Here is a 23,250-nt window from a genome sequence, read left to right on the forward strand (position 1 = left end):
TTCCTGATCAACCCAAGGTGGCACTGCGGCCAAAGGTGGCCGAGCCCCAAGACGCAAACCAGCCTGCCTGACTCCGAAGCCATTCTGCACTTCGCATCCACTGCTCTTCCTCCCACGGAGGGGCCGTCGGTTAGCGGGGCCCACACACAAGCGGGAGAGCGCGGGTTAGCACTTTAGACAACTGGCAGGACAGGACGCTGTCAAGTACAGAAAAAATTTATTGGAAATCTCTCGAATACGTTTTAAAGTATAGCTCAGTATTTCCAAACAAGGTGGGCTGGAGGAGGCGGAGGGACTCTGCCACCTGGAGACGGGTGATGGGCCCCAGCCCTGTCCCGGGGGCTTCTGCAGGAGTCAGTCCAGCGGTCACCCCTGTCAGTGTTTGGGGCCGAGGGCTGAGGGCCAGCCTTGACAGTTGCTCTGCTCCTCCCATTCTCAGCTCAGGGCTCAGCCTCCCTGGCCTCTCACTGACAGGGTCCTAAAGGAAAGCCTGCTGCCCGCAAAGGCTAACAATCAGGAGTCAAAGAGGACAATGGCTAACAGGCCTTCCCATGCTCGGCCTCAGGACAGTGGCTGAGATGCTGTGGCAGGACGTGGGGGGCGGGGGTGATCAACAGCTTACCAGGGCTTCACCCCTCTGAGCACTGGGGCCTGCGGGGTAGATCTGGATTGGTTTAGCAGGCCATGGGTGCACTCTGGCCCCGAAAGAGGAGGGCCAGCCGGACACCACTGCTGGGAACATTTCTTTGTGGCAGCAGAATGCATGCAACAGGAGCAGGACTCAGGCTACCTGAGACAGCCTGAGAGCGCACTCCAGCCCTCAGAGTTGAGCCTTATCAGTGGGAACGATGTCACATGCATTTACTAACAAGCAACTGAAGACCACCTGCCCCAAGGCAGAACAGCTGCCGCCAATAACAGCCCAGGTGGGCCAGGAGGAATGGGGCGGGCCTTGTTTCCCTTGGCCAGGACTACCGGGTAGGCTGGGGGAGGGAGAGATGATAGGTGGGTGAGGCTAAGTGCTTGACTGACTCAAGGAACAATACCTAAATGGTTAAGTCAATCCTATGCCTAGCTTTGGTTTCTCAACAAGGAACCAATCCAGCTAGTAAACCTCAGGACGGGGTGCAGACCCTGGGATTAAAGAAAGGTGGTAGCCAGGCCCAGGTGGAAAGAGGAAAAGGCCCATAACCTAGCCCTGAGAAACAGAAACAAGTCCCCCCAGAAGGAGGGGCCCCTCTGGCCTTCCCCGGGGCCACAGTGGGGCACATACATTGCACTCTATGTCACTGCACGACTCTGAAGAGTTGTACACACAGAGTTGTACACATCTAGCACCCAAGACTTCCTGGGCTGCGAGAATGGAGTCAGTTGCTCTGCAGAAGCTGGGAGAGATTCAAGGCTCTCACCAGGAATATGTAGGAGTCTAAGGTAAAGCCTGTCGTCAGTTCAAGTGCAGCGATTCTGGGAGGTTCCGTTGCCCTCAGCCAGCCCTATTCTTGGATCCCACCTTATGTATATGGGAAGGAAGATCCTCAGAGCAGCAACCCAGAATCTGAGGAACCTCCTGAGGAGGAGGCCCTACTCCAGGAAGAGGCCCTCCACCTTCCCCAAGTGAAAACATCTTACCTCAAACATATTTTCTCTATAAAATATCTGATTTCTCTGAAAAGTAATAAATATTTACCATGTTTTATAACCAAGGAGCAGCAATAGGGGGAGGAAGGAGAGAAAAAGAAAAAGAACCTTTGCTGTGACTCCCAATGAGAGAATCCTGGAGACCCAGGATTCTGCTTCCATGGAGCTGAGGAGCTGAGCACAGCCAGCCACCAGGGCTGCTCAGAGCCTCGGCTGAGAGATGGGCTGGCACAACCCTCAAGGGTGGGAATGGCTGACTCTGGAGTTCTTGCCACCTTGGGCAAGAGGCCTGTCATATTGCCAAAAGTATGGGCACAGGGGCGCAGACAGGGAAGGAGAGAGAAGAAGACATCAAACCAAAGGGGACCAAAAAAGAGCCTAAAGGAGCCCTTCCTTCTTCCTCCCAGCACTGTCTCCTTCCTCTTTCTGCCTCCATGCCAGGCTCTGGGCCAGGAGCTGGAATGTCAAGTGCTTGATGGTAAGTCAGCAAGGGGCCAGCTGCAGGGAGGACCCAGGGCAGGGGGCCGGCAGGAGGAATGGGATGACAGCCATTGTGAAGCAGTCGCTGATGGGCGGTGGAAGCAGATGGCCCTGCCGAGGGCCCTTTTGTTATAAAGTGTCTTCCAATCTCCAAGGCCAGGGGGTGAGTCTCTCAAATGCTATCACCGGGCTTGACTGCTGCCATGGAGTCTCCAGGAGGTGTCAGAACAGGGACTTCCGGGTCCCCATGGGGGAAACCAGCCTCTTCTCCACCTGGAGCAAGATGAGGGATGGAAGCAGCTGATGAGTGGGAGGCTCTGTCTCCTGGGACCACAGAAAGGGGATGCTGCTGGTACCCGTGGACACCAACTTTTACTGCAGGGTTTCTACAAAGGCATCAAATTCTCGGACATTCTTCTCGTGCACAGCCAGCTTCTCTGGTAGTGAGTCCTGTATCAGGAGGGGAGAGAAAAGCTGCTTATTCAGGTAGGGTCCTGAAGAGGCAGCTAGCGCAGACCCCCCGCCCTGGCTGGAGAAGGGAGCACAACCCAGAGCTCAGCGTCACAGTGCAGGCTGGGAGAGCAGGAGATGCTGGGCCGGGGGGCAGGCACCGCACAGTGGGCTTGTGTCCAGCAGGATTTGTGGGGGCTCGGGGGCTCAGCAGAACAGCCCAGGGAATCAAGTGGGCCACACACTTACCGAGCTAGAAAAGGAGCATGCCAACAACAGGATGACACAGAGAAGTTACCTTTGGCACAGATCAGACTGACACAGGAATGAAACAGTAGGCCTAGTATGCTACAGATCAAGAAAAGTTTAGGAGAGTTCTTCATGACCTGTGCTGGGCAGAATCCCTTGGGGGCACAGGAACAAAGGCGTCCCAACCACGCTCCCAAGAGAGTCTGATTCAGCAGGTCTGTGGGGAGGCCTAGGAATCAGCATCTTTATACCTGCTGAGGAAGGGGCGTGTTAGAGAGTTAAGAGAAAACAATAAACAAGAGAAAACAGAACCTGAGAAATTAAGTTTAACTGCCCTCAAGAATCAACTATTAATAAAAATTTGACCCTAATCAGGTGCTCTGTTTCCACTGCTGAATGTGCATCTGAAGAGATTTCCTGACTGGCACCAGGTGCTGAGGAGAGTTGGGCCTGCCCCCCCCAAGAACTGGCAGGTGGCCCAGACATGCTGGGGGCACCAGGGCAGCGGCGGGAGGCGGGGGTAACTGGCTACTCCTGGCTGCAGAATCACTCAGGGAGCCTTTGCGGTCCGGTTTCTTCCAGGCCTGTTTCCAATGAGAAGCCAGAGGGCCAGTGGCTGAAAGCCTAAAATCAGAAGCCAGACTCTCTAGGATCAAAGCTGTGCGTTGCCGGCTCAGTGCAACCAGGGGCAAGTTATCTGTTTACAAACTGGGATAATAAGAAAAGCTACCTCTTAGGATTGTTGAAGATTCATGTAAAGCACTTAGAAAAATGCTTGGTACCTAGTAAGCCTCAATAAATGTTAATAATAATGATATTGTTATAGTAGTGTTATTACTGAGCATGCTTTTCTGTTTCGAGCAAAGCAAGGGCAGATATTCCAAGATTCCTACTTCTACTAGAGCCATTCCTCTAATGTTGATATAGAAGGTGACATTTCCACCCCACCCTGACATCCTGTGGTGTTAGAGTAAGCAGCTAGTTAGGTTTTAACCGGATGTCTGGAGGCCAGCAAAGGGGGAAGTGAGGGACAGCTATCGGGAAAGTCAGAGGCCTGTCCTGGCTGGCCGCACTCAAAGACAAAGAAGGCCAGTGACCCGGACCAAGTGAGGGAGAAAAGGCATGAAAACCTACTCCCAAAGAAATCCTCCTTCCAAATAATAAATATGCCCCCCCTAGTTAACAACTGTCAATAAAAGAGACCCAAACGATGGGGTGCACAGCTCTCCCGAGCTCGCCCGCTCTCTCACCTCAAGTGTGCTCTCACTAAACTCTTCACCTGCACCACTCAACCACTGTGTCTGGTCTGTCTTTGAATTCTTTTCTTACGACAAGACTTAAGAGCCTCCGGGGACATCCTGGCAACAGGCTGCGTGGAGGTGTAGGGCACCCGGAGTTTATAGCCGTGCAGCATGCTCCTCTGCCCTTTGGACACAGGAAATACGCTAAGCAGAGATGCAGAGATTACAGTCAGTATCAGGACATCTGGCAAACTCAAGAACTGCTGGCTGAATCGGGAATGAGCTCTCTGAGGAAAGAGCAAGAACACCAATGCTCAGGACCTCACGTTTCTTCTGCCCTGTACTGCTGGCGTTCTGCCTGACAAGCAGAACAGCTGAACGCAGGAGCGACTGGAGCAGCTTGGCTTCGTGGCAGCCGCAAGCCGAAGACCCGAGACAGTGAACAGCAGGGATGGGAAGTAATGGTGAGCATGGACAGAAGAGGAGGAAGTCGATGCAAGCAACTTCAAGACAGGGACTGCCAGGCACAATGCAACCTCAAGTGTGATCAACAGAAAATAAGGATCTAAAGTGTCTCTTTCCTGTTATAAAGAGGATGGGAGGTGTGGGAGGTGGGGCAGTAAGACGAAGAAATTTCCAGGCCTTTGGAGCAAGAATGACCATTCAAAGAGGATAGGAGGTTGCAGGCTGAGGTCTGGCAGGGGAAGGGGTTTCCATACCAAGTCCTCAGCCATGGACTGCGCTCCGATATCTATGGAGAGGCTGCTCAGCTGAGGGGGATTCTGAAATTCACGATAGAAGGTCCCCAGGTCCATCGGAAGAATGTCATCTTTAGAAAAAGCCGGTTTCTACAAAAATAAGACAGACTCAGTTTAGCTTGCCTTAGATCACAGAGGAAAATCAGGGGAAAGAAGCTATGAACAACCCTCTTTCCTTCCAGTAATTATCAGAGAAAGGGTTCCTCCAGGTTCATCTTAGGGGGTGGAATTGCTATACCTTTCTCCTCTGGGCAGCTGAGCTCTAGCCCTGGTGCTAACCAGGTGCTAAGGTTTATGTTCCCTTCCCTCAAACTCCTTTCCTTAGCAAAGGGCCATCCATTCAGGCAGGAATAGGGCCTACATGGATACCACTGGCAAATCCTCATTTAGAGTTGAATTTCAACCAAAGACACGGCACAAAATGCCTTCTTGTTCATGGGCCTCCAAATGTATCCCCAAGCAGGGCATGGGGGCAGGTTCCCCCCATGAACTGCACAGCCAGGTGCCCACCCATCCCATCCCCTATCTGTACCAGTCCCTCTGATCCCTGCGAAGGAAGTCCTGTTCAAGTACCCTGGACAGTTCTTGGTTTATTTCCCCTATGGCAGCAAAGGTCCAAGAAGGTGATGGCAACTTACGAAGTCGATCATGACAAAGTCATCGTGGGTATTGCCACTGCTGCCCCCACTGGAGCCATTCGAGTGCAGGCTGCCCTGGAGAGGGGATTCGGTCTGTGGGGAGTCCGGAGGATTCACCTGTTTCAGAACAAGGTGGAGGTAGGGGCTGGTTCCATGCACTGGGTGCAAGCTGCTGTTAATAATCAAAGGATCTGTAAGGGACCCAACCTGGTTGAAAATCTGTAAGCCAGGAGCATGGTTAATAGTCTGTGGAGGAACAGTGACTTGCCCAGGAAGACGACACACACAGCACCATCTGTTAACTTAAGTCAAAGGGGGACTCACCATGGGATCGGCATCCTCCAGCTCCAAATTCTTGGGAGCAAACATGGCAAAGGGTATGTCCAAACTAGTTAGGGTCACCTGAAGAGACACGGAAATTTCAGTGCCCACCCCTGCCCCAGCTTTTACAGGCTTCCTCAGAGTCCACCAGCTGCCTGTGGGTCCAGCAGATTTGCACACCCAGGCTGACCACACTGTCCTCAGGTTCCCATCCTGCTGGCGAACCCCAAATCTCCCCGCCTCCCATCACACACCCATAACATAAACAGGGTTAGGGCCCCCCTGGACCCCGGGAGTCAGCTTCGGAAGCCTGACCCACAGTGATTGGGTAACAACTGTTCTGCACTGGTAGAGCTGAAGAGGAACTTCTTATTTTGAGTAAGGCTGAGGCCCTGACACTTGAGTGCAAGGTGTCTGTACCAAATGGTGCCTAGTCTTCCTCTCCTAGGGGAGTGTGCTTATATGATCACAGAACAAGAGCTGTGAACTTCTTTTGGAGAGCAGTCACAGGTTACTAACCCTCTTCCCAAAAAATTCACACATACACACACACACACACACACACACAATTTTGCATGCACTTTCAGGGGTCTCACAGACCCTAAGTGAAGAGCCCTGCCCCTAAGGCCTCACTCTAAAGGCTCAGACATGCTCACAGGTGGCAATGCCAGAAAAATCACCTGGTTGACGGGCTTGTTGACAAAAGCCCCCACTTTGCGGACAAAGATGGTCTCCAAGACATCGTGGGGGGATGCCCGGCCCTCACTGCTGTTTGATACCGTTTCAGTATCCTCGCTGAAGAAGAAAGACAGTGTTGGTACTCATTCTCAAACCACGGCAGAACCTACTTGGTTGCCCATAAACCCACCGCTGGTGGGGCTGCAGTCCAGAGCAGGAGTGGCCCCCCACCAGCCGACCCACGTGGTTAACGGTAATATGGGGCTGACTGCAGCCACTGTCACTCTCCCTTTGAGTTGACAGCAGAGGACTGCACTTCCAGGAGCCACTAAAAATGAGGCATATGTGAATGAAACTCAAGTGTTACAACTGTGTAAGGCTTACATTAAATTTAATCTGAAACACCTCTGGTAAGCATCAGTTACCAAGCATACAGCAATCATGCATACAGGCAAACAGAGGTCTTAACCGTGATTTTAACAGTAATCCATGACATAGGCAGACTCAAGCTTTAAGCTGTTCTCTGCCTTCTTGTTTTGTTATCTAAAATTACCATAAGAAGGAATCATTTACAGGGTTTATATAGTTGTGTGTTAAATTTAAGCCTTACCTCACAAGGGGCAGTGTCATTATCCTAAGTTGAGAGTCCCAAATTTGGCTCTTCAGATAGGCAGAGCTTTCTCTGCCCATGACACATCGCCCGGGCTGAGGTCCTCTGTGCTCCACACCACGTTTCCTCTCCTCACCCCTAATCAACCCTCTGTTCAGCAAGGTCTTTCAATGGCACATTTCATTTGGCTGCCCACTCCTTCCCTCTCCAGCTCTCCAGACTGATGTGGAGTCCTGGATGATGGGGGATGGGGGATGCAGGTGGGGGTTCACCCTGTGGCCACCAGGCTAGTAGTCACAGCCCCAGCAGCAGCAGGGGCTAGGAAAGGTCCTCTGGCCAAAAGCAGAGGCTCAAGGTAGGGAGGACTGTGCCGTCCAAGAGGACGCCAGCCAGCAGGAAAGACCAGCACTGAGGAAAGGCCTGAGCTCTGATGACCTGCATTTAAGCACCCATTACCCCAAGGAGAAGAGATAGGGTCCTCTATCTCTAGCTACTCCCAGACACGCTTCAGGAGTCAAGGCTCAGAAAACTAGAGTGTAAAACGACTAACGGGATATTCCTTTGATTATCTGACAGGGAGAGGGATAAAAGGATGGAAGTTTGGGAAACCAGGAATGAAAGTAATTATTTTTCCTGGTGGATGGCACAAAAAGATCTTCCCAAATAATTTCCCTCCAACTGCTCCACCGTGGGAATGAAAAAAAAAAAAATCTATTATCCAAAAGTTCATTTAGGATGTAGTGGGGCAATCAACGTCATTATCTCTGGGGCCTTGCAGTCAAGGGAGGGCAGGGCAGGTCAGGACAGCCTCATCTTCCCATGGGAGAACTCCCAAGTGTAAGGGAAAGAGGAGCTCGGCCTGAGCCGGGCCATTGTGTGGGCTAAGTGCTCTTTGGCAAATTACTTAACCCTCTGAGATCCTCTCATCTTTGAAAAGGCGGTAACAGTGGTGATTTGTGCAGGGTAGGATAATGAGAACTTTCATGTTCTACCTCATCAATGTCTTCATAATTTGAAATTTACAGAATGTATCACTTCTGTAATCAGAAAATACAAAGATTTTTAAAAATTTTTACCAAAGAAAAACAGTTGTTTCTAAAAAATCTCCATGAGGTGCTAACATAGCAGAGGAAAAACAACAACAACAATAATCCTAACTACCACCACAGATCCACTGTGGCCCCAAACTTGAGGGTTACAGCAAACCACCTGCTCTGATCCTCAGGAAACACTGAGGACTCATTCCAAGGGAATGAATTTGGGGGTAAGAGAAAAAAAAAAACCCACATCTGAAGGTCCCCTTCACTGGAAGAGGGTGATAAGAAGTAGGTCCCGGCTGTTGGCTGTTAATAGCAAGCTCGGGGCAGCTTCCTTACATACCAGCTGCAATGTAAGATTCTTATCGAGAACTTTAAGAATTCCACATCTGGGGCCTCAGTGCCACCCCTGAGGCAATGCTGAAAGCAACTCTTTACTGACACCAGATAGGCACAGGTGTCAGGGAGGATGGGCCCCTGGCTGCCTGAGCAGCCAGGCCGTGAACTCACCTGCTGGAAGGTGTGGCAGCACAGTGCGCCCCGTCAGACGGAGTATAGGTTGCCAGTCTCTCCTGGTCAGCCTGGGCACCGTGGGCAGGCTGGTTGGGAGCAAGGGGTACCCCACCTTCCTTCCCAGGAACCATGAGCTTTGGGGGAAAATGGAAGAATATAGTGAACAACGGCAGTGTTCTTGGCCTGGAGAGGAAACTTGGCCTGGTGTGATGGTAGTGCCTCCGAGCTTTTCCACCACCAATGCTGCAATGGGCGGGAAACCTTGGATCTGTCTTCTCTGGGACTCAGCTAATGGGAGACGTGACGTATGTGGTAAGAACTACAGAGGGAGAGGAAAGAGAGGGAGAAAACACTTGGAAGCTCTTCTTTCCTTTCTGAACTCTAGGAGGCCCTTCCTCCTGGCGTCACCTCAGCCCTCTGAAGTTACCTAAGAGCCTTGTTTCAGAGCACTTAGCATAATACTGGCTCGTGAAGAGGCCCCTCCACTGCCTCAAGGCAGGGGAGGCAGCACAGGAACCCCCGGGGTCCTCCCCATCTTTAAAGATACCTGGTGAGGGTGTGTGGCGTTTAGGCCAGCAGCAAACACTACTGGGTAAGCCAGGTCAGCTGATCCAACGCCCAGGGCAGCAGGCTGATAGGAAAGGCGAGAGCTTGAGAGCTAAGCGAGAGAAAAACAAAGAGGGGCAGAAGAAAGGAGGAGGAAAAAATAGGCAATCCTAGAGTATGACTAATGATCAAGATTGTGGAGAGGTAAGGAATGGATCCCAGCCCACATCCTCATGCGGGGCGGGGGTGGGGTGGGGTGCGGCTGACGTAAGGGTTAAAGACAGAGCAGGCCATTACTCTGTGGCTAAGAAAGCACAGACTTGTTTGCAGTGGGACTGACATTCCCAGCTCTGCAGCCTTCCAAAGGCCTCAAATGAGTTCCCTGCTCCCCCTTTTCCCAGGGGCTCAGCTAACTGTTGAGGTTTCCAGCCCAATGGACTGGCGAAGCACAAGCCCGAGCAGAACTTGCAGCCAAAGTCATTGGTTTTTCCCAGGTCATTCTATTTTCTCCTTTGTCCTTGAGGTCCCTTTGAAACAGAAGGCGTCTTCCCTAATCACACCCTCCATCACCCCTGGGTATGGGAGAGTTTCTATTTATACTGAAAAAGAAAGAATACCACTCTTGGATTGTTTATTTGGAAATAAGATATAAATAACTCCATGTATTTTTTACATCAATGGTAGGAGGAGGGGCAAACGAAACATCCTATTTTGGGCTGCTGTGCTATGGCTGCATCCTGTTAAAAATCAATTACCAAACCTCAAATAACCCCCAGAACACTTGGGGACATTTAAATAGCTATTCCCTGTACTTTATGTATAATTTTTACATAAAAAGATGCCGTCTGATTATATCCCCTTCTTCCCAGTATGGACTCACTTGATGGGAAAAGGCCAGTCCTGCCATGGGGACCCTCAGAGTGTCCGTCACCACAGGAGTAGGGGTCTGAAAATGTGCCTTTGTGACAGTAAACACACACTGTGCACAGATACACACGAGACAGGAGAAACAAGAGAAGAAAACAGAAAAGGGACTTAAGAAAGAAGTGAAAACAACTCTGAAAGGGGAGCCAGCCATAGGGGCTGAACTGCACGCTGGAAGTCAGGGGTGCGGCAGGGAGAGAGCAACATGGCTGCCTCCCGAGAAGGACAACTTGGAAGCGTCTGAGGAAGACACATTTATCCCAGGGGGCATACATGCTTGTCGCCCTGATGAGCAGGTGGAAAACAAAGCTGAGTCAAGCTGGTATGACTTGGCAAAACAGGGAAACCCGAACCAAGCATTAGTGTGTCCTTAGTCAAAAGAGGCGGAAGGATGTTAGAGAATGGCCTCCAGCAGCAAGGCCTTGAGAGCAGGTGCAAGGCGTGCTGAGGATGAAGACGCTGAGGTTACAATGCTAGACTGGAGACCTTTTCCTGGGGACCCAGAATCTGCAAGGATAGGTTTAAACAACTGACATTTGTTGACGAGAACTTTAAAAATGCTCAGGTCCAGGGCAATGGGGTGGCTCGGTCAGTTAAGTGTCTGACTTTGGCTCAGGTCAAGATCTCAGGGTCCTGGGATCGAGCCCCGCGTTGGGTTCTGTGTCCAAAGTAGGGACCTCTGCCCCTCCCCCTGCTCATGCTCTCTCAACTAAACAAATAAAATCTTAAAAAAAAAACAAACGCGGGTGCCTGGGTGGCTCAGTTGGTTAAGCGACTGCCTTCGGCTCAGGTCATGATCCTGGAGTCCCGGGATCGAGTCCCGCATCGGGCTCCCTGCTCGGCGGGGAGTCTGCTTCTCCCTCTGACCCTCCTCCCTCTCATGCTCTCTGTCTCTCATTCTCTCTGTCTCAAATAAATAAATAAAATCTTAAAACAAAACAAAACAACACAACAAACAAACGCTCAGGCCCCCAGCTGCAGACTTGACTATGCCATCTGCGGCAGGAGGAATGGGTGTGTACAGGTGTAGGCATGCGTGTGTGAGCACAGGTGGACGCAGGACAGTGTAGCCCCGCATGGTGAAGGAGAACTTGATGCAGCAAAAGCTGGGGCACTTTAAAAACTCTTAGATTTCAAAGCTAATTATGATTATTTTGGGTCTTGCTGTTCTATCTTTAAGTCTTACCAATTAGCTAGTTAATGCTTAGAACGGGAGGTCGGACCTGAAATCACAGTAGCAGGTTCAGGGTCACAGCTATTTCCTGACTCGACTTTGTGCCCACATGACACAATGGTCCGTATTTTTTTTGGAAAACAAACACCACATTAACATGCATTTACTGGACCTTTGCAAAAAGCTCAAATAGAAGTTGTTGAACAATTATGCAATTCCCTGGGTTAAGCCAAGGAAGAAACTAGTTCAATATTTACAGGAAGGATGAGACTTGCTGGCAAATCATTTTCTCTTTCTGTTCTACCACTAAGGTTGAAAATGAATACTTTTGCACCAAACTGTACCAGCCTCAACTAGAGGTACTCAGAGGGTAGTGACACAGCCCACCCACAGGATGCTCAGTGTTGGTAAGATCTTGGCACAATCTACTTTCAAACTGTAACAAGACACAGCAGGCAACTGATACCATGAGAAAGATAGGCTCCCCTTACACAAGTCAACAAACTCCGTGCAAACAGGAGATGCAGGAACTACTTAATTTCCCCTTACTTTTGGGGTCAGGTCAAATTTCCACTGTACTCGAGAAAGAGACAAACTGATTTGTAAGGCCCAGCCTCACCATCCTCGTATCTCCCAAATCACAACTTCATTTACTGTTTACAAATTTATCACTTATAAAACAAAATAGGGGCACCTTGCTCAGTTGGTTAAGCGTCTGCCTTCGGCTCAGGTCATGATCCCAGGGTCCTGGGATTGAGTCCTGCATCGGACTCTCTGCTCAGTGGGGAGTCTACTTCTCTCCCTCCCTCTAAGCACCGCACCCCCCTCGTGCTCTCACTCTCTCTCTCAAATGAATAAATTAAAATTTTTTTAAAAAATTAAAAAATAAAACTTCAAAGAACATCAAACTTGACATATTCATATTTTGATCATCTAAAAACTAATCTACTTGTACTAATGTGCTCTGGTGGCCTTTCCCTCTTTTTGGGTCAGGATTGTTCTATGTCAGTAAGAGAGCCAGAAGCTGCCCCCTCCCAGAGCAAACACTCATGGGGAGAGGGGAGTAACAGTAACATGCAAACTGTCTAGGCAACTTTACAAGAACCTCCTTAACTCTAAATGGGGACAAAAGAAATAACAGAGACCCATGGATTTTGTAATTTCTTTCACACCATTCAGCTAGCTTTTTTTTTTTTAAGCTAACTTTTGTGCCCAACTTCCGTTTTGGAAACAGATGAGAACCGTAATTTTAATCCAGTATCTCCTAACAACTCAGAATGAAGTAAATTTAAATATTTTCTTAATTTAAAAACACAGAAAATAAAAATCTATGGGTAGTGAATTAATTTGTTGGGCTCCCAAAACAAGATGGTGAAAGGGGATAATCTGGGACTAGTTTAGAGAACACAGAACTGAGTTAGGTCTAGAAGAGACTGCCTAATGTGCAAGTCAGAGAGGAGGGGAGTGACAGAGGGGATGAGCAGGCAGAGCCGGGAGCTGCAGGCCATGAGGTGGGAGATGAATGACTTGCGGTGGAAGGGAAGAAACGTGCCCTGAAATCAGTCATCTGGCAACAAACGACTCCTTCGCCAAAGCAGACTTGGTACCGTGGACATTACACAATAAGGCCACACAGGTGGGTGCGCTTGGGAAGCTGGGAACCTTGTATGGAGCCTGTGTTTCACTGAAACTAGGTTTGACACCGGAGATGGACTCAAGTGGAAAAGTTAATGGTTAAAAATGTTCAGATAAAGAATGCAGATAGCCAGATATCTGTGTCAACTATGAGGAAAAACTGCACGGCTGGTTTCTTATTGGCAGTCTATGCCCAATAATTATTGGTTCCTTTTGTGCTCCTTCCATGGTTAGGAACCATATTTACCACTTCAAAAGTGAAGTAGCTACCAAATTAACAAGAGTAGGGTAGAATACCTCTCTGGTATCACAATGCATTTGGAATTCTGTGACTCATTTTCTAGGGAATTTTAAGATGTCTCTAGGAATGTAAAGGTTACATGTAATCTTGTGGGTTAAGAATGGTTACAGGCTAGAGGGGCGCCTGGGTGGCTCAGTCGGTTAAGCATCCGACTCTTGGTTCGGCTCAGGTCACGATCTCAGGGTTGTGAGATCAAGCCCTGTGTTGGGCTTCACGCTCAAAGCAGAGTCTGCTTCAGATTCTGTCTCCCTCTCCCTCCCCGCTCTGCCCCTGCTTGCATGCACATGAGCGTGCTCTCTCTCTCAAATAAATAATACAAGCTTAAAAAAAAAAAAAAGGCATGGTTACAGACTAGAAACATTGCAGTATTACCTGCTGGATAAGAAGGCTCCCCCTCACCCCTCAAAATAACCCTCTGGAAACAATCACCAGGACCACCAAAAGAGACTGTATCTAAATTCTGGTACCAGTTCATGCCCATATATATACCAAATAACTATAGCCCCCCCCAGAACCTGTTTCCCCCTACCTGAGACGGAGGGGAGGTGGAAAAAGAGGTGGTACACACTTCTTGAGAATCTTCCACAGAAGGATATGTTACTCCAGTGTCCTCACCAGCAGTTCTATGATGCGGGGAAAATAAATCATCAATTTTATAGTGACGGCAGTTGATTTGAGAAGGACACAGAGGGAGGTTAGATAAGGATGCAAGTTGTGACAAGAACTGTTTCAGGCAGAGCTCAGTATGGCAAAAGAGGCGTGGTGAGTCCTCGATAATGTCAAACATACCCCAGAGAACAACATCTAGAGGTTGACCAAGGCTTTTATTTTTAACCCAAACATCCTACCTGACATATGATTTGAGAATATTTTCTTAAGCCTGGCCAGTGTTGGGACTAAAGAACTGTCAGCAAAAGAGATGCAGTGAAACAAAAATCCAGACTCCAAAGGTGACCCCATCCAACTTCAAAAGTCCTTCCCATAAAGGCAGTATCCTTCCTGATACACATCTGTTCCGACCTCTACAGAATTCTGTTTTCTGGGATCTGAGTCTGCTTCAGATTCTCTCTCCCTCTCCCTCCCCACTCTGCCCCTGCTTGCATGCGCATGAGCCTGAAGATTCTAATCTCTAACTAAACTGTGCCAATGGTCACCAGAAAACCATTTAATTTGTGAAGGGCATTCTGTTTATTACTGCCACTCTTGTAGTCTCTAAGTAAAATCAAATTGAAAGTCAAATCACTACCGTCAAGATCCAAAATGTCCAAGAATTTTCTCAGTCTGTATATTCCAAGGCTTGGTGTACCTTACAGGCAGCAGCAGGAAGGGAAGCTAACCACTCCATTTCTCTCCCTGTGGGGTCTCCATCACTGCGCCCTGCCCACTGGTGAGTGCTGAGAAAGGCACTCTATGTACAAGATGAATGCCTCTCCCTAGCTGCAGTTTGGGAAAGCCCCTACACATTCCTCACCTGTAATTACAGGGGTGCATGGGTGAGGAGCTGGGATAGGGACGGTCCACAAAGTGATCAATGATAATCCCCATGATAGGTGGAGTCCTCTCAAACTGCCTGTAATGCAATAAGCAGATGACAATATTTGTTAGAATGCCTTGTCAGCCCCCCTGAAGTCTTCAGAGGACCCCTCACCTTATATCTATTGGCAGGTACCACTAGAGTCTTAACTATTGCATCCCTAAATATAAACCACAACCCTACATTGATGGCTCTGAGACACTCAGATTCTTCCATCTGGAAACGGGGCTCTCTCTCTGAGTTTATTTTCCAGAAGGGGACTGATTTCAGCAATGGCAAAGCTGAACTATAAGCTTAGCCACGGAGTTTGAGGGAAAAACAAACTTTAATATCTTGAATTCATCTTTGGAAGAGCTCTTTTGGATTCCAAGGTTCTTTCCTCACCTGGTAGACATAAATGCCAAGTTAATTCTGTAAGCACAAGAAAGAGTGATGGTGCCCACAGGGGTGCCTACTGTCCCAACACGAACTGTCTGGAAACCTAGAAGAAGAAATATACAATTAGCTTTTCCCTAGAGAACACTGATACTGTCTCTAGTCTGGCTTTCCCTGAATCATGCAGCCTATCATACAATCTCTGGCTTTATCTATTTCACACCATGAGTGCAGCAGCCTCAATTTCATATAGGTTTATGTGTGTGTGTATATATATATTTTTTTCTTTTGATTTATTTTATATGACCTAATATTGGAAGGGAAATCAGAATTCTATTTCCAGATAAACCTACCTTCAAAGAGGCAAAACAAACTGTTAGTCCTAAAGTCTGAGCAAGTCCTAACCAACCCGGCCCAAATGTGTCACATGCCCAGTGAGACAGGAAAGGGGCCCTGGGGCTTTATCACACGAAGCCCTCGGTTTATGTAGGCACAGAAGTGACTGCACTTCTACTCATGCTGCCCCCCAGAACTAAGTATAGGAAAGAGCTGGGGGCCTTGTAGGCGATTATTTCCAATAAAGCTTTCCTGGTTTTCTTGGTTTCATGCCCAATTTTCAAAATTGCTTATGCTCATCAGAAACATTTAACATGCTCATTATAGAAAATTAGGAAAACAGACAATGGTATAAAGAATAAGAAAAAATACTGAGTTACTAGAACTCTGGGGAAAATTATTCAGTCATTCCCTGGAAGCTCTTTGGACCACCCACCGGTCTTTTCCTTACTTGTATCACACCTATTAGAATCACAAGCTACATATTATGACAGGCAGCATCCAAGCCCATCTCTGAAGTCAGGAAGGCTCTTAACACTACAAATGCTTTTCAACCTTGATACATACCTTCTCCTAAGCCATTCAGCTGAACTTCCCCAAAATATATCCTTAGGAAAGAAAGAAAAAGAAATAAATGATTCTTTATTCTAAGGGCCTCTATAGCCAAAACAAACAAAACAAACCCTTCCTTTCTCATCTGCATGACCACTTCTCCTAATGGAGCAATAATGTCACTACTTCAAGTAAGCTGCAGGCATAGAGATGTATATGGGAAGAATTGGCTAAGAAATAAGGAAAATAATAATTAAGTGGAGCCTGTAATTTTAGTTTCTTCTTCCTGCTCCTGCAAAGTATACCTCCTGGGGAATAAAGAATCTAGAAATAAGATTCACAAAAAGATCTCACACCACTATTAGAAAGTACTAGATTTTTTTTTTTTTGAGGTATATTCACCAAATAAGATTATATTAGTTTCAGATGTACAAGACTCCATATTTGTTTATATTACAAATTGATCATCACAGTATGTCAGGTTAACATCCATCACCTACATACAAATGTTTTTTTCTTGGGATTAGAACATTTAAGATCTCCTTTCTTAAGGCGAACCCTCTTACACTGTTGTTGGGAATGCAAACTTGTGCAGCCACTCCGGAGAACACTATGGAGGTTCCTCAAAAAGTTAAAAATAGAACTACTGTACAACCCAGCAACTGTTCTACTAGGTATTTTATCCAAAGGATACAAAAATACTGATTCAAAGGGGTACATGCACCCCAATGCTTACAGCACCACTATCAACAATAGCCAAATTATAGAAAGAGCCCACATGTCCATCAGCTGATAAATGGATAAAGAAAATGTGACATATGTATTTATTTCCGTTATATATTCCTTATATATAAATTCCATATAAATAATTTCCATTATATATTCCATATATACATATACTCAGCCATCAAAAACAATGAAATCTTGCCATTTGCAATGACGTGAATAAAACTAGAGTATAATATGCTAAGTGAAAGAAGTCAGTCAGAGAAAGACAAATTCCATATGATTTCACTCATATGTGGAATTTAAGAAACAAAACAGATCAACACAGGGGAAGGGAAGGAAAAATAAAATAAGATAAAAACAGAGAGGTAGGCATATCATAAGAGACTTAACTACAGAGAATACACTGAGGGTTGCTGGAAGGGCGGGGGGTGGGGGATGGGTTAAATGGGTGATGGGCATTAAGGAGGGCACTTGTGATGAGCACTGGGTGTTACATGGCAACTTTCAAATATGCAATAGAAGGTACCAGATTTTGAGAGTGGTCTTCAATTAAGGGGAGCTCTCCGTGCTTGTCACAAGTCATTCCAAAGTAAACTGCTTAAGAAATTCGAAAACCTTTTCCATGATAGAAGAATTACATAAGACTATTCTGAAAATACAAAAATATAAGCACAGCAGAACTTTTCTCTGAATTTTCCTGGGAAGGGCAGTCTATATTAGCTATAGGTCTGAACTATAAAACATTACAAACTACACTACAAAACATTATTATACTTTTCTAGTAATATGGTTAAAAATTAAACACATACATGGCTTTGTTCAATTAAAAACAAAGCTCCAACAATGTACAAAGCCCTATGGTTAGGCGTTAAGCATGAGATAAAAATAAGCTAGGGATGAGATTCAGGGTAAATCTGAAGCCTAGGTCTCACAAATTGTAATACATGAACGAAAGGCACAGACACCATAAAGCAGGGGTCAGCAAATTTTTGTTAAAAGGATCAGATATTTAAGGCTTGCAGGCCATACAGTCTGAGGCAGACTACTCGGCTTTGCTGTTGTCCTGCAAAAGTAGCCACTGATGATACACAAATGAACGGGGCAGCTGTGTTCTACAATAACTTCATTTAGGGGTGCCTGGCTGGCTCAGTCAGGAGAGTGTGAGACTCTTGATCTCGTGGTCATGAGTTCCAGCCCCACGCTGAATGTAGAGATGACTAAAAAAAATAAACTTAAAAAAATAATAATAAAATAAAATAACTTTATTTATAAAAACAAGCAGATGGTCTGCTGGCCATAGTTTACTGACTCCTGCCATAAAATAACACAGGAATGATGTCGATAAAAAGTTGCCAAAAGACATTTTGCTAGCAACCTCTGGTGGCTCAGCCAGTTGAGCATCCAACTCTTGATTTTGGCTCAGGTCGTGATTTTGGGGTCCTGGAATCAAGCCCCGTGTTGGGCTCCCCGCTCAGTGGGGAGTCTACTTGTGTCTCCCTCTCCCTCTGCTCTTCCCCCTGCTCGTGCTCTCTCTCTCAAATAAATAATCTTTTTTTTTTTAAATAAAAAGCTCAGTACTCATTTGAATACTGGTAATTCGTATAGTGCTTAAAATAACCTAATTCTCTAACCACCTTCTTGGCTATATCCTTTATGCCATTCAGGTGCTAAGCAAAAGTTTTCTTCACAGACAGTAGATGGCAGTTAACTTTAATTCAGTCTTAATGAACAACAAATTCAGAATGAATTTTTATAATGATGTAATTCTACAGTGACATGATTAAATCTACAAGGCCAGAGGAAAAATGATTAAATATAGCTTTAAAAAAAAACCCAGAAGGCTATTCTTTAATGGTATAAGGCTCTACTATTAACCTGTTAACAATAGTATAGGAATGCCTGGGCGGCTCAGTCAGTTAAGCGTCTGACTTTGGCTCAGGTCATGATCTCGAGGTCCTGGGATTGAGCCCTGCCTCAGGCTCCTTGCTGAGCGGGGAGTCTGCTTCTCCCTCTCCCTCTGCCCCTCCCCCTGGCTTGTGCGCGTGCGCTCTCGCTCTCTCTCTCTCTCTGACAAATAAATAAATAAATAAATAAAATCTTAAAAAAAAAAAACAACCAAAAAACAATAGTATAAAAAAGGGGGAAAAATAAGCCAAATCTACCTCTGAGAACACCCACTTCTCTATGGTTTAAACCATATTATTTGTATCCAAAAGCACTCCTAAATGATAAACAGTGAGCAATAAATACTGTATTACTCCGGAGATACAGAATAAAGGAAAGCTTTAAACACTGGTAATCAAAAGGACTGAGTCCTTGTTAACTAAGCTGACGACTAGTAGTGTAGTATGGCTACTTATAAAAGAACCAAAATGAAGGGGGCTTAGCATAGGTAAATGAAAAGTAAGAGTTATAAGCGATCTTTTGTTATATACATATATTTTTAAAGATTTTATTTCTTTATTTGTCAGAGGGAGAGAGCACAAGCACAAGCGGGGGAGTGGCAGGCACAGGGAGAAGCAGGCTCCCCACTGAGCAGAGAGCCTGATGTGGGACTCAATCCAAGGACCCTGGGACAATGACCCAAGCCAAAGGCAGATGCTTAACTGACTGAGCCACTCAGGTGTCCCTCTTTTGTTATATCTGAATAAAGATCTAGTAATTTTCAAATGGAATACTCAACTTGAAACCCAAAGACTACAGAGAAGACAACAAAAATATTTTAAATACTTGAAAAAATAAACATGGGTGAGGTTGCTAGATTACTGCTAAGGAAATTAAAGAATGACTTGATAACTATTCTCAGGTAGTAGTAGATTGTTACAGCATAACTAGTTGAGTCTCTAATCCTTAGTCCTTCCATCCCGCTATATTAATTTCTCCTCACAATCAGCTCTATACATGTAAGCCAAAGGCTAAAATCAGTAGCTCATCACTAATATGAAAAGAGTCTTGGGTGATTTGGGAACTCCTGGCTTACCAGGCTCTGTTCTCACACTTTCCTACTTATCCTCTACACCACCACTAGGGTCCATCTAACAAACTGAGCACAGCTCATATCCTGTCCCCCCTTCTATGCCTTGCCATCTGTTGCACTCCCCACCTGGAATGATCATTCTCCCTCACTTCTACCAGCTGAAATTCTCTCTGCCTCAAGGTCTAGCTTGAATGCCACTTCCTTCAGGAAGTCTGTCTGGTTTCTCCCACCCAGAACAAACTTTCCCTCCCTGTGTTCTCCCAGTACTTTTCTCCTGATACTGTTATGTATGTAGTTTTCCAATCCTGCTTTTTATTATAATTATGCATGTGCCAAACGGTCACCCGAATAGATTAGAAACACCTGTAGGGTAGGGCCTGTGTACAGTTCTTCTTTGGGCCTAGCACAATGCTTGCATTAAAATGGCACTCAATAAATATGTGTTGAGGTGAACTACTCTAAGGAAAATACTCAAAGAATCACTGACGAGTTCTTTATATCCACAGACAACTAATCAAAAACAAATTGAATTAGCAGTTTGTTAGACAAGTTTTAATTCTGAAATACAAAAGGCTATGAAATCTTCTCAGGACAGTCTGTTTTTTAAGTTCCTTTTTCAGCTTTCAGACGTCTATCAGTACAACCTCAAATCCATTCCACAGGAATCATTTGACCTTGCGCAGAACAAAAGGACAAAGAACCTGGTACCTTCAGAAAGCTGAGGATCACAAAGGAGGAGGGATAGACAATCACAGTAAAGCTATAGCATCAACTACCCTACCAACCCTCTGTCCAAAATTAATCACAGAATACCCATCTACCAGTCAGACAATGTGCAAAGTGATGGGGCTAATGAATGAATCAGGGAGGTGAGCACCATGCTACTTACCTGTACAATATGACATATTCATGCCCCTGTTTTCTGGAGAGTCTGTAAGCTGGTGTCACCCTAGTTATGGCAAGGAGGGACTTCAGCAGCAGCGACAGTCTGTTGTACACCGTGTAGGAAACTTTAATCTCTTTATCACACCTGCGGAGCACACAGACACGCTCAGCATTCGCCTACTCAACTCACATAGAACCAAGAACAGAAACGCAATGGATATAGAGGTGTTAGTTATGTTCTGTCTAGTGACTGAGATTCATCTGTTAGCATTATTCATGACTTCTGATAGAATATAACCTGCTTTGCAGTCCATATAACACCTTTCACAGAGTATTACAGTCAACAGAGATAACTGCAAATTAAGTGTGAGAACTGCATAAGATTAAATTTATCATGAAAACATGTTCTGAACTAAAAGTGTAATTAGAGTTCTTTGTCAGTTTATCAACAGATTATTGAGGTAAGCAGAAGTTTTACTTTTTTGTGCTCTAGAACCAGGCAGATAGATACCAAAAGGCACCTAATATATTTTTTTCTAGCTTTGAAGCTGTTATCTAAGAAATAAAGCTACACATGTAAAAACAGTAATTCAACACTGCAATTATATTACTGGAGGTGCAAACAATTTCAATATAGTATCTTATGAGCTGTCTACCTCTCTACATCTAATAGGAAATTTGGAGAAAAGTCTGTTTGGTACTAAAATTTTTAGACTAAATAACGTGGCAATTGCTTTCTCCTTAGAAAAGAAAAATAATACCCACACCTCACAGACTTATTATTAAAATTTTTCTTTTGATGTGTTGCTATTTCCTCCATTCTCCTACATACTATTCTTGAAAACTGAAGCTTCAGGCAGGAAATAAGCTAATCTGCCTTGAAGGAAGAAAATGGAGAAGGAAAATAACATGCATTTCCAATCTATGACCAACACAACGTGTAAAAAGGAGTAGTGAAGGGAAATCGTTTTGGATGTCTGCCACACAGAAAACAGACAACACAGAGCAGTCATGTTACAAGAGCTCGCAAGGGATTTAATCAGAGAACTATCTGTACTCTGGGAAAACAACAAATCCTTTTCAGTCTTTTCTCTGCTCCTTTCCCTGTGGCATCTAAGTTTCTCTGGACTGACCCTCCCGCTGAAGGTCATCTCTGTGCCTGGGCTGGAAGCCAAGCATGAAGCAAACTGTAGCAAAGACCTATTGGCTTTGTTAAGTGGGAAGAACACCCTCCATTACTGATAACGAAGCCCCGCTTTTCACATGACGTCATCTGCTTTATTCTCAGCTACCACAGCCACGGACCCTAAGACAGAGCACTTACTTTTCATTCATTTCGAGACACCAAATCTCTAGCTCCATGGAATCTCCCTGTAGATGGGACAATTGAAAAATATTTCAGTTTTATTTGTTTTAATTATTTCTTTTATTATAAAGCACGATACAGTCACTATAAAAATACTGGAAAATATAAATAAAGAAAAAAATCAATTTATAATCCTAATCAGCCACTTTAATAACTAACGTGAGGGGTGCCTGGCTGGTTGAGTCAGAAGAGCATGAAGCTCTTGATCTCAAGGTCATGAGTTAAGCCCCACATTGGGTGTAGACATTACCTAAATAAATAAATAAATGAACTTAAAAAGATTTTTTTAAAATGTGAGATTATACTATATATGTTATTTTTATCACCTTTTCATTAATAAACATAACATTAAGTTTTCCTTATAAAATTCTACACCACTTTTAATGGTTGCATAGTATTCTACCATATGACCATCATTTCATCCAAACAGTCTCCCAATCTGTGGACATATAGGTCATTTCTAATTTTTCACTACTACAAACAACGAGATAAATAGCCTTGAGATTAAAACTTTGTCCTCACCCTAAATTAATTTCTTAAGACAAATTTCCAGAATTAGCATTGTTAGATTAAACAGTACTTATGCTTCTAAGACTTTTGCTATGTATATCCAAACTGCTCTTCAGAAAGGCCAATACTTCAGATGGAGAGAGCCTTTCCCTCCAATTCTAGAGGGGATATTTTTAGGTGACACCCACTGTTAAGGAATACCTTAACAAGCTCCTCACTTAAAAATCTTTTTAGTTGTGTAATGTCTTTAACCAAACTGTTCAGTCTTTCTCTGGTGCTCTGAACAGACTTAGTCTAGTGGGTGGAAAAGAAAAACAGAAACTAAAGCCAAAATCCTTCAACCCTGTAACACTCCTATGTGCCACTTAGTAAGAAGGGTGGTCATACTTTTGAACACAAGTAACCTTATTACCAATCAATTGGAAGAAGGCTATTCTTTTAGATTCTGGTGTAAACTTGGGTTAGTTATTGGAATACAGAACTTACTTGTTCTAGATCAAAGTTAAGTATGTATCTTTAATATATCTTTTTCATCATACTGTCATTTCTTTAAATTTTTAAAATTTTTTTAAAAGATTTTATTTATTTGAGAGAGAGAGAGCACATGAGAGGGGGGAGGGTCAGAGGGAGAAGCAGACTCCCTGCTGAGCAGGGAGCCCGATGCGGGACTTGATCCTGGGACTCCAGGATCACGACCTGAGCTGAAGGCAGTCGCTTAACCAACTGAGCCACCCAGGTGCCCCCATCATACTGTCATTTTTAAATGACGTGATAAATTTTTAATTTCCCCTGG

At 45.4% G+C, this 23,250-nt stretch overlaps 1 protein-coding gene across 4 annotated transcripts in view; it reads right to left on the bottom strand.

Moving 5' to 3' along the window:
- Positions 1–200: 200 nt before the first annotated feature.
- Positions 201–23,250, bottom strand: part of ATG13 (autophagy related 13) — a 54,674-nt gene continuing 31,624 nt past the window's right edge. Inside the window, exons 6-19 of one of the 4 annotated variants that reach the window (XM_045893784.2) lie at positions 21,906–21,952; positions 20,586–20,726; positions 16,006–16,046; positions 15,112–15,208; positions 14,665–14,763; positions 13,723–13,816; positions 10,040–10,138; positions 9,161–9,271; positions 8,611–8,747; positions 6,456–6,570; positions 5,779–5,856; positions 5,455–5,571; positions 4,778–4,906; positions 201–2,568 (exon numbers count right to left, since the gene is read on the bottom strand). In XM_045893784.2, the coding sequence (XP_045749740.1) occupies positions 2,491–2,568; positions 4,778–4,906; positions 5,455–5,571; positions 5,779–5,856; positions 6,456–6,570; positions 8,611–8,747; positions 9,161–9,271; positions 10,040–10,138; positions 13,723–13,816; positions 14,665–14,763; positions 15,112–15,208; positions 16,006–16,046; positions 20,586–20,726; positions 21,906–21,952 (1,383 nt within the window). In that variant the 3' untranslated portion in view covers positions 201–2,490. Of the gene's footprint in view, positions 2,569–4,777; positions 4,907–5,454; positions 5,674–5,778; positions 5,857–6,455; positions 6,571–8,610; positions 8,748–9,160; positions 9,272–10,039; positions 10,139–13,722; positions 13,817–14,664; positions 14,764–15,111; positions 15,209–16,005; positions 16,047–20,585; positions 20,727–21,905; positions 21,953–23,250 lie in introns of all 4 variants that reach the window. The other 3 variants (XM_064576519.1, XM_064576520.1, XM_064576521.1) reach the window with 3 other exon arrangements.

The sequence above is a fragment of the Mirounga angustirostris genome, unplaced genomic scaffold, assembly GCF_029215605.1.
Source record: "Mirounga angustirostris isolate CCGP_5_RB_7025 unplaced genomic scaffold, mMirAng1.0.hap1 SCAF_13, whole genome shotgun sequence".
NCBI classification, from domain to species: domain Eukaryota; kingdom Metazoa; phylum Chordata; class Mammalia; order Carnivora; family Phocidae; genus Mirounga; species Mirounga angustirostris.